This window comes from Solea solea, chromosome 8 (genome assembly GCF_958295425.1).
Source record: "Solea solea chromosome 8, fSolSol10.1, whole genome shotgun sequence".
Classification (NCBI taxonomy): domain Eukaryota; kingdom Metazoa; phylum Chordata; class Actinopteri; order Pleuronectiformes; family Soleidae; genus Solea; species Solea solea.
In genome coordinates, this window is record NC_081141.1 from 1475828 (window position 1) to 1490332 (window position 14505).

Below are 14505 nucleotides of genomic sequence, written 5' to 3' on the forward strand. Positions count from 1 at the left end.
AACGTCAAATATGTTTTTCCCCAGAAAATAAATGGTTACTTTTGAAGGTGAAGACAGGTAATGTCCTCTGAAGTGTGTGTGTGTGTGTGTGTGTGTGTGTGTGAACGTACTTCCAGATGAAGAACTTTGTCTCCAGGTTTGTGTCTGACGTCTTTTGCAGCCTGAAGCCAACTCTGAGTCCCTCCAACAGCTCGAAGAGACGTACCAAAGATAAGTCTGTGCACCTGCAGGACACACACACGAGATTATATCCCAGATTATAACCCACTGTATAAGGAATGACGAGTCAATCATCTGGTTGTTGTTTTGATCAAATGCCCGTGGGGATTCTTCACAGGTGTCACTGATGACATGAACGACTTCCTCTGCTCTCTTCCTGTCAACAGTCATGTGATTATTTACACTTGTGCATTTCCTACTGCGGAGCCTTTCAGTACAATAACTGCAGAATTGTATAATTTGACATGTGAACATGTATTCTGTAAAAGAGTGTTGAGGTGAAGTGAAAACAGAGCGAGCGACGAACCTCTTTGACGTCGATGGGAATGCTGAGCAGTGAAGTGGAGGCGGCGTCGGACAAGGACAGGTTCTTCACCAGGAACTGATGGAACGCCGACTGACTCTTCAGTAAACTGGCCAGTGTGAAGCCTGAGTCCAGACCAACACACACACACACACACACACACTTCAGGTCAGGCTGGCTGATGAAAAGTAACCTTTGATTGTTTGACCTCAGATGCATGAAATCTGTTTTCCGAGTATTTCAGGTTTAGAACTATGTTATAAAGCTCTGTTCTCGTTGACATTATCACATAGATCCCTGCCGTGGATGCTGATTAGGAAGGCACAGGAAGTCTTTGCCCTTGAGCAAGGTACCCCCACCCAGTTGGTGTCACAGAAGAGGACACAAGGGAGAGATGATCTGCTGTGGTGACGCCTAAAGGAGCCCAAAGAACAACTGACGTCTGACTGAAAGCGTGTCCACGGCAGCGGACGATCTAATTGACTCTAAATGGGAACGCTAATTTACAAAATGGACATGGTGCTGCATTAAAGAAGATCTGAAACTTATAAATGAAGTGACAGGAAGACTCATTTCCCGCATAATGAATACAGATTACAGACAATCCAGAATTGGTTTAGATTAAGTCCATTTCGGGCAGGGATTATCTCCTTTCTGTCTCTGCTTCTTGGTTAAAGTACGTCCACAGACGCAGATAAAGACAAAGCATAAGGAGAAAATGTTTAATTAGTCTATTTTTAACATCCCCACATGAATCATTCCTCTCCACCCGTGCACATGCTCTCATGGTGGCTGCAGCAAAACAAACTGCACTGTTTTTCTTTTCTTTTTATAACAACATCACTTTATGTCACTTGAAAATACTTTGTTTGGCCACATGAGAGCGTGAACATTTGTTTTTGTGTTAGCGTGCACCTGCGCTCATGTGTCTCTGCTTCACTGTGAACCCACGCAGCTTCACATGCTGCGGTCTGTGCTGTTGCATCAACTCTTTTTTATCTTTATTGTTTTTTGTGGAAGCTGCTGATGAAGATAACCATCATCCAGTATTCTGTCTTTGCTTTGCTTTCGTGAGGTCAAACGGGCTAAAATGTACAAATCTAAATTTGCATATGGAGCTGCTGCGTGCGATGCTTTTTTCGCAGTTTTTTTGTTGTTATTTTATTGTAATTGGTACCAATATACACCAATATTATCAGTTTTTATCAATGTCTTGATCAACAAAGGTTTTTCCTGTCCTTGACGTAGATTTCCTGTTAAGAAACAAACAACTGCTTCTTACAACTAATACGACAAAAGAAACTACATATTCATATTCTAATATTCTCCTTGTTTACATCTACAAACTGTAATAATAATAATATTTAAATAATCAAGTCATTTATCCATCTCTGTGGCAACAAAAACTTAAGAAGTTCATGCTGTACTGTACATATTTTGATTATATAACGTCTATAGTGTGTATTCTGTTGCATTTTTTTAACTTCATTGTCAATATTATACATTGTACACATGTAACAATGTTAATGTCTCCATTGAGGGATTAATAATGGATTATCATATCTTAAACTAAAGAGTACATTTTTTTTTGTCGTATAACTGATAATAAAATCCTCTTCCTGTCTGGCTTCAGGGATCAGGGATGGAATCATTCTGGCTTGAATCTGCTGGTTCTAACATCACAAGACTCTCAGCTACTAAAACTCTTCTTGGATCATGTGACGCAGTGGCATGTCACGCTGACCGAAGCCAAAATGTGATCACATGACTGACATGGCATCTCTCTCTTTCATCTGTATGCTCGACAGCGTCGCTTCAAACTGCAGCGTGGATCAATGCACAGCTCTGCTTACTCTGTGCTTTCACAGGGGCGGCGGCAGCCAGCGTGGAGGGCGGAGTTTGTTAAAAATACCAGTAGCAGTGGAAAAGAAAGAAAGTGAGAGAACCACAATGTTTGATTAATTCTCTAAAAGAGGATATAGATTCAATATAGTTAGCGTATGGCTAAGTGGAAGGGAATTAGGTCAAATTCTGGGACAGGTCAAGGGCTGGGGTGCCCCTGAGCAAGCCACCCAACCCCCACTGCTCCTCAGGTACCACTTTATGTGTTCACGTTTATGTGGTATGCATGGAAAATATAAAATATTGTTTGGTAACTTGTATTTTATTCAGATGATAAAAATACCTTTGTTGGTTATTTTAACCATAAAAGTGCCAGAAAAATTTCCTCCCAATAAGTGATTGTTGACAGTTTGAATATCTGAATGTTAAAATAGAGTATTAATGATTTCAAATGAAGAGAAAAAAACAAAAAACGCTGCAGTTGTACATAGTGTTTAATTAATAATTCATAATAACAATTGTACGGTGTTAAATTAGAATTCTGAACAGTATAAAAAATATTTACCATAACAAAGTCTCAATGTGTAAAAACTACGTACGGTGTTTAAAACGACACTATTCAAATTTTCTGCCAAAGTTTGAGTGAAATTACCGTAATAACCACAACGTTGGCTTTCACATGTCTCAGTTTTCAGATACCGTTGGATTTTCTTTTGCGTAATTACGGTAATGCAACGCGTGTTTGCGCAAACGTGTCGTCGGCGATACACTCGGCGTTAAAGGGATGCTTTAAAAACTTTAAAGGGCCTTGAATTTATTTCTTTCCATTCACACACTTTCAAGGATTTCAAGGACCCATGGGAACAAAAGACAATGTGAAGGTTTTCAAGCAATATCGAACAAAGTTTTGCCTTAGCAACAAGTGACCAGAGGTTCACTGGCTTGTACTTTTCAAGAAGTTGACGCTCCATGCATATATTTGATTGAATGACTTGCAAATTACTCATTTGCAAGGTTCCTTCTTTGTGATAACAGAAACCTGGAAGATAAACGGATATCACATCAAAGTGTGGCTGTGTGTTAAGACCTTGGCTGTTGTTGAAGTGGTAGTCTGTCGGCAAAGGCGTGGAGCTGAGCGTCTCCAGGTGTTTCTGCAACATCTCCAACTCCTGACCCAGACCGGGTCGGTCAGAAGTGAAGAGTCGGTTCTGTTCGACGACTTCGCTGATCCTCTCCAGCAGCTGGGTCACACTGAGAGACACAACGACATTTCAATTACTCCACAAAGACAGAAACAGTGTTCTGTCAACACAGCGTTCAACTCAGTGGTCATGTATTTGTTGTTTTTCTGTTCCTGCAGCTTTGGAAGGAAGTCTGAAGAAAAGGACTTTCAAAATGTAGCCTGCTGTTTTTCCAGGATCTCCAACCCTACCTACCTTTAATTGAGGAAGAGGAGGGGGTTTATTGTAGTTTATTGAGCAGTGGGGAAGGGTATCAAGAACCCATAATGTGGTACCAGACACTAGCAAAGTATTAATAAGCTCCTGGACCAACAACATTTGTGTTACATTCATTTTAACCTTGATACGAAACAACGACATGGATGTTAAAGTTTGGACTGTATCAGCAAAGCGAATGTTTCTGGTGCTGCCCTCACATGGCCGCAAATTAGAATGCAGGTTTCAGGCACTAACTTATTGGCTTTACTTTTCATATCAAGACACAACATCTTTCATCATAATGTCTACAGCATAAGGTTTTCACTGGGGATGAGTCAAAATCCCAATTTCAAGATTATTTCCATGTTTTGTGAATAAAAAGGCAGGTGGATATTTCTTAATTGTTATATTAATTGTTACTAATTGCTGCATTTTTCCCCACAAAGCTCCCCGACCACATTTTTATCTCAGTGTTACCACAATTTAAGAGAATGATGAAAGAAACAGAAGTCTTCTCACGTGGAGTTCTTGTACTGCAGGAAGCCAAATTCATCCCTCTGTCCATCTGGGCACAGTGACTGCATGATGGGAATGATGCCAGCCGAGGTGAGCGGGGCAGCGCTGTAGAAGGCTGGACGTGACGGGGGAGAGGGACATAAAGAGAAATCCACAGGAAGAGGAAGAGGATGTGGCAAGAGTAGAAGACGAAGAAGGAAAGAGGAGGATGAAGATCAACAGGTTTATCATGGAGAAAGAAAGAAGGAAGCAGAGGGAGAAATTCTGTGTTAGAGAGAGAAAGGAAAGGAGGTGACAGACAAGCTAATGGTCAGAGAGGCTCCCACATGTCAACGGTGACGCTGCACAGAAACGTCGCCTGATATTCTAACTCGTCTGTCCATGGATGCTGGCTGGACAGGGTCTTGATCATAGCCTGATGTTTCCATGGTTACTGTGCTACTGAGACAACTGCTGTACATGATTCGCCCACCATTACACTTCCTCCAACTCACTCTCTTCCTTCATTGTTATCCATATATGTATCTTTTTGAGGAATAAAAGACTATTTAAATGACATATGGTCAACTGAGAGTCTGCATTTTACCTCACCACGATCTTCAGACTGTGGGAGGAAGCCAGAATATGTGAAATGCACACCTGGATGTGTTAATCTGACTTTGAGGAATTAAATTTCCATTCAGAGGTATAGACATTCACATGAGCACCCCTGCCTCCCGACTCTCCTCAACCCCCTGACCACTTTATTTTAAATTGATGTGGTGGGTGATGTTAGGCTTAGAGCTGAGGATACAGTTATTATTGACATCAGATCTCTCTAACCAGGTGAGCTGAGGGGAAAAGGGTTATCGAGTACAGGTGTTAAACACAGGATAGAGTCCATCATGACAGTTTTAAGTACAGATCCAATTACGTGAGATGTACAGCCATTTATTAATATGAAGCAAACACAGCACACTGGTAGAAAATGGACGTTTAAAGGGAAAGGAGCACAGAACGGCCTTAAATAATTCAGCCTGTTGAGGACTCTGCAGTTACAAACAATACAGTTAAGGCTCTTAGAAGCCAAAAATGTCATTTAAGGATTGTCAGCGACACTTTAAAATTCTCTTTTATGTGTGTGTGTTTGGCTCCTCCAGTAGACACGCCCCCTTTCTGAACACAGAATGTTGATTTAAATGATTTATGACTTTACACACACTGTAAACAGGAATTAATGTGTAGATTAAATGACTCTCACCTCAGTCATTCAGTGGCTCATAAAACTATAATAATAAAAAAAATCTGCCCATACTTAATATGAAGATGTTATTATGAGCTGCTGAGAAACTGAAATGTGCCTGCTCCCATGATTCAAAGTAGTATTCAAGGTTAGGCTGACAAACAGCATGTACTGTACACACAAACACAAAAAGCACAAATCTGGAACACTTACACACTGGTCCATCCAAAATGTTGAGTACATGCATCATGCGCAGGAAAATAAAGTAATAAACAGAAGCCAGAGAGACAGAAGCAAAGATAGAACAGCAGAGGTGACGTAAAAGAAAAGACAAGAATCAGAATATATCGGGTGCTACAAGCAACAGTGAAAAAACTAACTAAAAAATAAACATAATCAACTGAAAACAGTGCAATACGATAAAAAAGTGGCATAAGAACAAAAAGGTCACATGACATACTAGGAGGCAAATAACAAACTAAGTGACAACAGATTTACAATAAAGCAAAGTCATTTGACCAGAAATGATGGGATTGTAATAAGGTTGACAACAATAAAAAGAAATGATCCTTGAGACACTTTCACTAGACTTATCCTCCTGCTGTCTCTGTCCGTGTCCCTTCTACTTTATCCGCTTACCTTCCTTGACGGGAATCGCTGGCTTCTTCTGCCGCAGGCCCAGCAGGATGAAGAAGAGGACCAGCGGGATGAAGATCTCAAAGGCCAGCACCCACTGGATGGAAAGAAAGATGACCGCGTTTATTGTGCTGCATTCAAGCGTCACGTAAAATTCCCATTTCCCATTACTATGTTTAAACGTACAGTATGTACAGAGGGTATAAGAAGGTGAAACATAGAGTGTCTTATATGCTTTTTTTTTTTCTGCACAACCGAGACAATCTGATGATTTTCACCAACTATATAAACACACCTGAGCAAAAAGTCCTCAAAATGTTTCAAATCAAACTGTGAACTTTGTGTGGCTCGTTTTTATGAACAAAAAATAGGAAAAATGGTCTATTTTTGTGACTTCAGCACAATTATAACTTTGACTCAACAAAACATCAGAACCCTGAATATGTGACATATAAACACACACCCCCAGGATGTCCATATAAGGATGTGCCATGTGAGCATTAAGGGTTAAGATCAATATAGATCAAAGAGATTTTCATTTTTAAATGACTTTTTGTCGTTGTTTTACCCCTGAGGGAATCAACATGGTCTAAAACAGTCTTTGTTTTCGACATGGGAAGCTCAATTCAGGTGCAGTTATTCATACATAAATTCTGCAAACAAACAACTAGAACCAGGAAACTAATCATGTAAAACTGAAATACTATAATAGTGTTATTTACAGAGTATACCTACATGAGCTATGTCGTTGAGCAAATAACACACAATCACCAGTTATTTGTCTATTGATTTCCTTCGCAAAATCTACACGGGACTGAAAAGAAAAGAATCCGCTGTTGTGTATGTTCCAGCAATGCTGTCAATCAAAAACCCAGCAACCACGCCCACCCACCCCTCCATCCACTGTTGGAAGTTACGATTTTGTAACGTCTAGTAACTCAATGATGATCAGTCTTCAAGGTTACGTTACAATCTTTCCAGGTCAGTTGGGTGTGTTTACTGCTCTACTCTCTGTCCTAATATACACGCCACCTCATCAGACTACAATGAGCCACCATTTTATTAAATAAATGATCTACATAGTGTTCTACTTCTGTCGTCTGCCTGTACCCATCTTTTACTTTCTGGTTTGTGTTTTTCACCTGTGAAGCAAATACAGTCAGAAGCTAAGAATTCAATTAGCCAGCTTCTCAACTGGACTAGCAAACTGCCAAAACTGGCAAGGAGAGAATGTAATGATGTTATTAAGATGCTGGTTTTGTGTGTAAAGATTAGAAGAACAAAGATGCATTTTCATTTGTGCATGGTGTCACTCTAGATGTTGTAATAGCTCACGACACAACCTTCGTTTTTATTTTATTAGTGGTATTGCTGCAAATAGGGCTCATGGTCGACCAAACGTCTGCCAGTCACTTGATTCCACCTTTGCTTTCAAAGGTCGAGATTGTGATGTCTTTTTGGGTCAATATTCGATTTAAAATTGAGATTGTATTATATATTTTTTTTATATACACACACACTATATTAATCCCCTTAGGGAAATTATTTCTCTGCATTTGCCCCATCCTAGAGTTAGGAGCAGGGAGCTGCCACACTGAGTAGCGCCCGGGGAGCAATGGGGGTTGGCTACCTTGCTCAGGGGTACCCCAGCCCTTTCAAACTGGTGGTGACTTGAATCGGAGACTTTCCGGTTACAAGCCAAGTTCCCTTTCAACTTGGCCACAGGCCCCCTTAGTATTTTAGTGCTCCCAAAATGCCGGTTGTACACAGATAAAAAGCTACATAACTATGTTTTTCTTGAAGTGTGTACTTTTTTTGTACTCAGTGTACTTTATTGAAGAGCAGTCACACTCTTCAATAAATCTCACATAATCTTTCAAATAGTCCCCAGTCTGTCTACTCCTGAGTGTGGATATCAAAACTGAGCCTGTTAGGACTAGTATGAGTTGTTTTCAGACACTTTGGGTCCCATCTGGTTTTATGGGCTGTGTTTTTATTTTATATCTATGTGCATACATTAACACACAAACTTTGAAATAGTGGAAATGGTAAGTTGTTTCCAAAAAATAAAATAGAAAGGCCAGAGACCTTGGGTTTTGTTCTCTCTCAGTCTCAGAGAGAGAAATGAAGCCTGACCCAAACTATCATCTGCACCTTGTGTCTGTTAAATACAAACCTTCACAGCACAAACCAACAGAGAGGTGTAAGAGCGAACCCTGGGAAACGAAAATCCCTTATTTCTGTTTTAACACCAAAGCAATGTGGCTTTTTGGATGTTTGAGAGTAGACCACCACATGAATCAAGTCCCATTTTGGCAGGAACACAGAAAAGAAAAGGATTTCTGTGAAATTGAACAAACAAAGTCCTCTTTGAACCCTCACAAGCTTCATCTGACAAACTGTATAAAAGGCTATATGGTTGAAACCTAATAAAAGCACTATTTCACACTGTGGTAAAAAGTACAAAATGAAAAATATGACAGAATGCATAGATGTGGTCCAGGCCTTAGTTGTCCGTTGGGGGTCCCATCCCAACTCAGGGCCCGAAGCAATTGCCTAATTTGCCTTTTCGGTTATTTCAAAGCTAGAACCCACAACAATGCAGTAAAAGTATTTTTTCACACACTCCAATTTGTGATAGTGAGGTTAAACTAGACATGTTCACACAACAGTACTGAACGCACACAAGGGGCAGTGGGCACCACTTATATGTATCTTTGCTCAAAGCAGCCCTTGAAACAACAACCCTCCAATTAAAAGCCAAACTGCTGTTTGCAAGCACAGGGAAAGAACCAACAACTAGCACATAAGGTCAACCACGAAGGGACTCGAACTCTCAATCTTCTGATCCGAAGTCAGACCCATTGTCCATTAGGCCACATGGTCCTGTCATTCACATACAGTGGTGCGGACAAATGGCAGGCCCCACACCCCGCCTACCAAGTAAAGGCACTGTTGTCAGTCAAAAAGTCAAAAGCCTGACTCATGAGGAAGTAGGCACCACCTACATGACTCAAAGGCTATGGGTTCAAAGCCCACCGCTGTCTTCTTATTCCGGACTCTTGTGTAGCTGAAGAAGAAGAAAAGAGGCTCTGTAGCGCAATGGACAGCGCATTGGACTTCTAGCTGATGAACACAAAAAGTAATTCAAAGGTTGTGGGTTCGAGTCCCACCAGAGTCAGTCTTTATGCATCAACCACATCCTCTGCACAATGGCCCCCTTTACACCTGGCTTTAAAATGTGTTTCCTGTGATCAGACTGCAACGAGATAGCGTCTGACCACCTGTACAGGTGTAAGTAAACCAGAGGAGGCACTGTTCTCCCATCTGCAAGACCACTTCAGGAGGAGGTCAGGGACGCATTGTGACAACATTAAACTGAAGTGTAATTGTGCTGCATCTCTGTTCCACCCACAACAACAATGCACAACGTCAATTTTCAACATTTGCAACTACCTAGAGAGAAGTCTTCTTCAGAAAACCAGAAATGCTTCTAGGGTCTCTGGGGGCTCAAGGCAAAAGGAGACATTGGGGTACTCTTCGAAAACTGTTGTGTGACATTTTCACACAACAGTACTGAACGCACACAAGGGGCAGTGGGCACCACTTACATGTATCTTTGCTCAAAGCAGCCCTTGAAACAACAACCCTCCAATTAAAAGCTAAACTGCTGTGGGCACCAAGCACCTGTACTGTCATAGCACAGTTAAACAACCAACAACTAGTACATATAGTCAACCACGAAGGGACTCGAACCCTCAATCTTCTGATTCGAAGTCAGACGCCTTGTCCATTAGGCCACATGGTCCTGTCATCTACACACAGTGGTGCGGCCAAAGCGCAGGCCCCACACCCCGCCTACCAAGTAAAGGCACTGTTCTCAGTCGAAATGCAAGCCTGACTCATGAGGAAGTAGGCACCACTTATATGACTCAAAGGCTATGGGTTCAAAGCCCACCGCTGTCTTCTTATTCCGGAGTCTTGTGTAGCTGAAGCAGAAGAAAAGAGGCTCTGTAGCGCAATGGACAGCGCATTGGACTTCTAGCTGATAAACACACAAAGTAATTCAAAGGTTGTGGGTTCGAGTCCCACCAGAGTCAGTCTTTATGCATCGACCACATCCTCTGCACAATGGCCCCCTTTACACTTGGCTTTAAAATGTGTTTCCTGTGATCAGACTGCAACGAGATAGCGTCTGACCACCTGTACAGGTGTAAGTACACCAGAGGAGGCACTGTTCTCCCATCTGCAAGACCACTTCAGGAGGAGGTCAGGGACGCATTGTGACCAGATTAAACTGAAGTGTAATTGTGCTGCAGCTCTGTTCCACCCACAACAACAATGCACAAGTTCAATTTTCAACATTTGCAACTATCTAGAGAGAAGTCTTCTTCAGAAAACCAGAAATACTTCTAGGGTCTCTGGGGGCCCAAGGCAAAAGGAGACATTGGGGTACTCTTCGAAAACTGTTGTGTGACATTTTCACACAACAGTACTGAACGCACACAAGGGGCAGTTGGCACCACTTACATGTATCTTTGCTCAAAGCAGCCCTTGAAACAACAACCCTCCAATTAAAAGCTAAACTGCTGTGGGCACCAAGCACCTGTACTGTCATAGCACAGTTAAACAACCGACAACTAGTACATATAGTCAACCACGAAGGGACTCGAACCCTCAATCTTCTGATTCGAAGTCAGACGCCTTGTCCATTAGGCCACATGGTCCTGTCATCTACACACAGTGGTGCGGCCAAACCGCAGGCCCCACACCCCGCCTACCAAGTAAAGGCACTGTTCTCAGTCGAAATGCAAGCCTGACTCATGAGGAAGTAGGCACCACTTATATGACTCAAAGGCTATGGGTTCAAAGCCCACCGCTGTCTTCTTATTCCGGACTCTTGTGTAGCTGAAGCAGAAGAAAAGAGGCTCTGTAGCGCAATGGACAGCGCATTGGACTTCTAGCTGATAAACACACAAAGTAATTCAAAGGTTGTGGGTTCGAGTCCCACCAGAGTCAGTCTTTATGCATCGACCACATCCTCTGCACAATGGCCCCCTTTACACTTGGCTTTAAAATGTGTTTCCTGTGATCAGACTGCAACGAGATAGCGTCTGACCACCTGTACAGGTGTAAGTAAACCAGAGGAGGCACTGTTCTCCCATCTGCAAGACCACTTCAGGAGGAGGTCAGGGACGCATTGTGACAACATTAAACTGAAGTGTAATTGTGCTGCATCTCTGTTCCACCCACAACAACAATGCACAACGTCAATTTTCAACATTTGCAACTACCTAGAGAGAAGTCTTCTTCAGAAAACCAGAAATGCTTCTAGGGTCTCTGGGGGCTCAAGGCAAAAGGAGACATTGGGGTACTCTTCGAAAACTGTTGTGTGACATTTTCACACAACAGTACTGAACGCACACAAGGGGCAGTTGGCACCACTTACATGTATCTTTGCTCAAAGCAGCCCTTGAAACAACAACCCTCCAATTAAAAGCTAAACTGCTGTGGGCACCAAGCACCTGTACTGTCATAGCACAGTTAAACAACCGACAACTAGTACATATAGTCAACCACGAAGGGACTCGAACCCTCAATCTTCTGATTCGAAGTCAGACACCTTGTCCATTAGGCCACATGGTCCTGTCATCTACACACAGTGGTGCGGCCAAAGCGCAGGCCCCACACCCCGCCTACCAAGTAAAGGCACTGTTCTCAGTCGAAATGCAAGCCTGACTCATGAGGAAGTAGGCACCACTTATATGACTCAAAGGCTATGGGTTCAAAGCCCACCGCTGTCTTCTTATTCCGGACTCTTGTGTAGCTGAAGCAGAAGAAAAGAGGCTCTGTAGCGCAATGGACAGCGCATTGGACTTCTAGCTGATAAACACACAAAGTAATTCAAAGGTTGTGGGTTCGAGTCCCACCAGAGTCAGTCTTTATGCATCGACCACATCCTCTGCACAATGGCCCCCTTTACACTTGGCTTTAAAATGTGTTTCCTGTGATCAGACTGCAACGAGATAGCGTCTGACCACCTGTACAGGTGTAAGTTCACCAGAGGAGGCACTGTTCTCCCATCTGCAAGACCACTTCAGGAGGAGGTCAGGGACGCATTGTGACCAGATTAAACTGAAGTGTAATTGTGCTGCAGCTCTGTTCCACCCACAACAACAATGCACAAGTTCAATTTTCAACATTTGCAACTATCTAGAGAGAAGTCTTCTTCAGAAAACCAGAAATACTTCTAGGGTCTCTGGGGGCCCAAGGCAAAAGGAGACATTGGGGTACTCTTCGAAAACTGTTGTGTGACATTTTCACACAACAGTACTGAACGCACACAAGGGGCAGTTGGCACCACTTACATGTATCTTTGCTCAAAGCAGCCCTTGAAACAACAACCCTCCAATTAAAAGCTAAACTGCTGTGGGCACCAAGCACCTGTACTGTCATAGCACAGTTAAACAACCGACAACTAGTACATATAGTCAACCACGAAGGGACTCGAACCCTCAATCTTCTGATTCGAAGTCAGACGCCTTGTCCATTAGGCCACATGGTCCTGTCATCTACACACAGTGGTGCGGCCAAAGCGCAGGCCCCACACCCCGCCTACCAAGTAAAGGCACTGTTCTCAGTCGAAATGCAAGCCTGACTCATGAGGAAGTAGGCACCACTTATATGACTCAAAGGCTATGGGTTCAAAGCCCACCGCTGTCTTCTTATTCCGGACTCTTGTGTAGCTGAAGCAGAAGAAAAGAGGCTCTGTAGCGCAATGGACAGCGCATTGGACTTCTAGCTGATAAACACACAAAGTAATTCAAAGGTTGTGGGTTCGAGTCCCACCAGAGTCAGTCTTTATGCATCGACCACATCCTCTGCACAATGGCCCCCTTTACACTTGGCTTTAAAATGTGTTTCCTGTGATCAGACTGCAACGAGATAGCGTCTGACCACCTGTACAGGTGTAAGTAAACCAGAGGAGGCACTGTTCTCCCATCTGCAAGACCACTTCAGGAGGAGGTCAGGGACGCATTGTGACAACATTAAACTGAAGTGTAATTGTGCTGCATCTCTGTTCCACCCACAACAACAATGCACAACGTCAATTTTCAACATTTGCAACTACCTAGAGAGAAGTCTTCTTCAGAAAACCAGAAATGCTTCTAGGGTCTCTGGGGGCTCAAGGCAAAAGGAGACATTGGGGTACTCTTCGAAAACTGTTGTGTGACATTTTCACACAACAGTACTGAACGCACACAAGGGGCAGTTGGCACCACTTACATGTATCTTTGCTCAAAGCAGCCCTTGAAACAACAACCCTCCAATTAAAAGCTAAACTGCTGTGGGCACCAAGCACCTGTACTGTCATAGCACAGTTAAACAACCGACAACTAGTACATATAGTCAACCACGAAGGGACTCAAACCCTCAATCTTCTGATTCGAAGTCAGACGCCTTGTCCATTAGGCCACATGGTCCTGTCATCTACACACAGTGGTGCGACCAAAGCGCAGGCCCCACACCCCGCCTACCAAGTAAAGGCACTGTTCTCAGTCGAAATGCAAGCCTGACTCATGAGGAAGTAGGCACCACTTATATGACTCAAAGGCTATGGGTTCAAAGCCCACCGCTGTCTTCTTATTCCGGACTCTTGTGTAACTGAAGGGGAATAAAAGAGGCTCTGTAGCGCAATGGACAGCGCATTGGACTTCTAGCTGATAAACACACAAAGTAATTCAAAGGTTGTGGGTTCGAGTCCCACCAGAGTCAGTCTTTATGTATCGACCACATCCTCTGCACAATGGCCCCCTTTACACTTGGCTTTAAAATGTGTTTCCTGTCATCAGACTGCAACGAGATAGCGTCTGACCACCTGTACAGGTTTAAGTAAACCAGAGGAGGCACTGTTCTCCCATCTGCAAGACCACTTCAGGAGGAGGTCAGGGACGCATTGTGACCAGATTAAACTGAAGTGTAATTGTGCTGCAGCTCTGTTCCACCCACAACAACAATGCACAACGTCAATTTTCAACATTTGCAACTATCTAGAGAGAAGTCTTCTTCAGAAAACCAGAAATACTTCTAGGGTCTCTGGGGGCTCAAGGCAAAAGGAGACATTGGGGTACTCTTCGAAAACTGTTGTGTGACATTTTCACACAACAGTACAGAACGCACACAAGGGGCAGTTGGCACCACTTACATGTATCTTTGCTCAAAGCAGCCCTTGAAACAACAACCCTCCAATTAAAAGCTAAACTGCTGTGGGCACCAAGCACCTGTACTGTCATAGCACAGTTAAACAACCAACAACTAGTACATAT

The 14505-nt window shown here is 43.0% G+C and overlaps 1 protein-coding gene and 11 non-coding genes across 13 annotated transcripts in view; 6 read left to right on the plus strand and 6 right to left on the minus strand.

The window, feature by feature from the left end:
* Positions 1-14505, minus strand: part of abca2 (ATP-binding cassette, sub-family A (ABC1), member 2) — a 79644-nt gene that overhangs the window by 29325 nt on the left and 35814 nt on the right. For both annotated transcript variants that reach the window (XM_058635590.1, XM_058635589.1), the window contains exons 2-6: positions 6182-6275; positions 4324-4435; positions 3453-3616; positions 527-648; positions 111-224 (exon numbers count right to left, since the gene is read on the minus strand). In XM_058635590.1, coding sequence (XP_058491573.1) covers positions 111-224; positions 527-648; positions 3453-3616; positions 4324-4435; positions 6182-6275 — 606 coding nt within the window. The remainder of the gene's footprint in view (positions 1-110; positions 225-526; positions 649-3452; positions 3617-4323; positions 4436-6181; positions 6276-14505) is intronic.
* trnar-ucu (transfer RNA arginine (anticodon UCU)) lies at positions 9267-9359 on the plus strand. Its single transcript has 2 exons — positions 9267-9303; positions 9324-9359. It is a non-coding gene; the product is annotated as a tRNA-Arg (tRNA).
* trnar-ucg (transfer RNA arginine (anticodon UCG)) lies at positions 9914-9986 on the minus strand. The gene has a single exon. It is a non-coding gene; the product is annotated as a tRNA-Arg (tRNA).
* trnar-ucu (transfer RNA arginine (anticodon UCU)) lies at positions 10186-10278 on the plus strand. Its single transcript has 2 exons — positions 10186-10222; positions 10243-10278. It is a non-coding gene; the product is annotated as a tRNA-Arg (tRNA).
* trnar-ucg (transfer RNA arginine (anticodon UCG)) lies at positions 10833-10905 on the minus strand. Its single transcript has one exon. It is a non-coding gene; the product is annotated as a tRNA-Arg (tRNA).
* Positions 11105-11197, plus strand: trnar-ucu (transfer RNA arginine (anticodon UCU)). The gene is made up of 2 exons: positions 11105-11141; positions 11162-11197. It is a non-coding gene; the product is annotated as a tRNA-Arg (tRNA).
* trnar-ucg (transfer RNA arginine (anticodon UCG)) lies at positions 11752-11824 on the minus strand. Its single transcript has one exon. It is a non-coding gene; the product is annotated as a tRNA-Arg (tRNA).
* Positions 12024-12116, plus strand: trnar-ucu (transfer RNA arginine (anticodon UCU)). Its single transcript has 2 exons — positions 12024-12060; positions 12081-12116. It is a non-coding gene; the product is annotated as a tRNA-Arg (tRNA).
* trnar-ucg (transfer RNA arginine (anticodon UCG)) lies at positions 12671-12743 on the minus strand. The gene has a single exon. It is a non-coding gene; the product is annotated as a tRNA-Arg (tRNA).
* On the plus strand, positions 12943-13035 carry trnar-ucu (transfer RNA arginine (anticodon UCU)). Its single transcript has 2 exons — positions 12943-12979; positions 13000-13035. It is a non-coding gene; the product is annotated as a tRNA-Arg (tRNA).
* Positions 13590-13662, minus strand: trnar-ucg (transfer RNA arginine (anticodon UCG)). The gene has a single exon. It is a non-coding gene; the product is annotated as a tRNA-Arg (tRNA).
* On the plus strand, positions 13862-13954 carry trnar-ucu (transfer RNA arginine (anticodon UCU)). Its single transcript has 2 exons — positions 13862-13898; positions 13919-13954. It is a non-coding gene; the product is annotated as a tRNA-Arg (tRNA).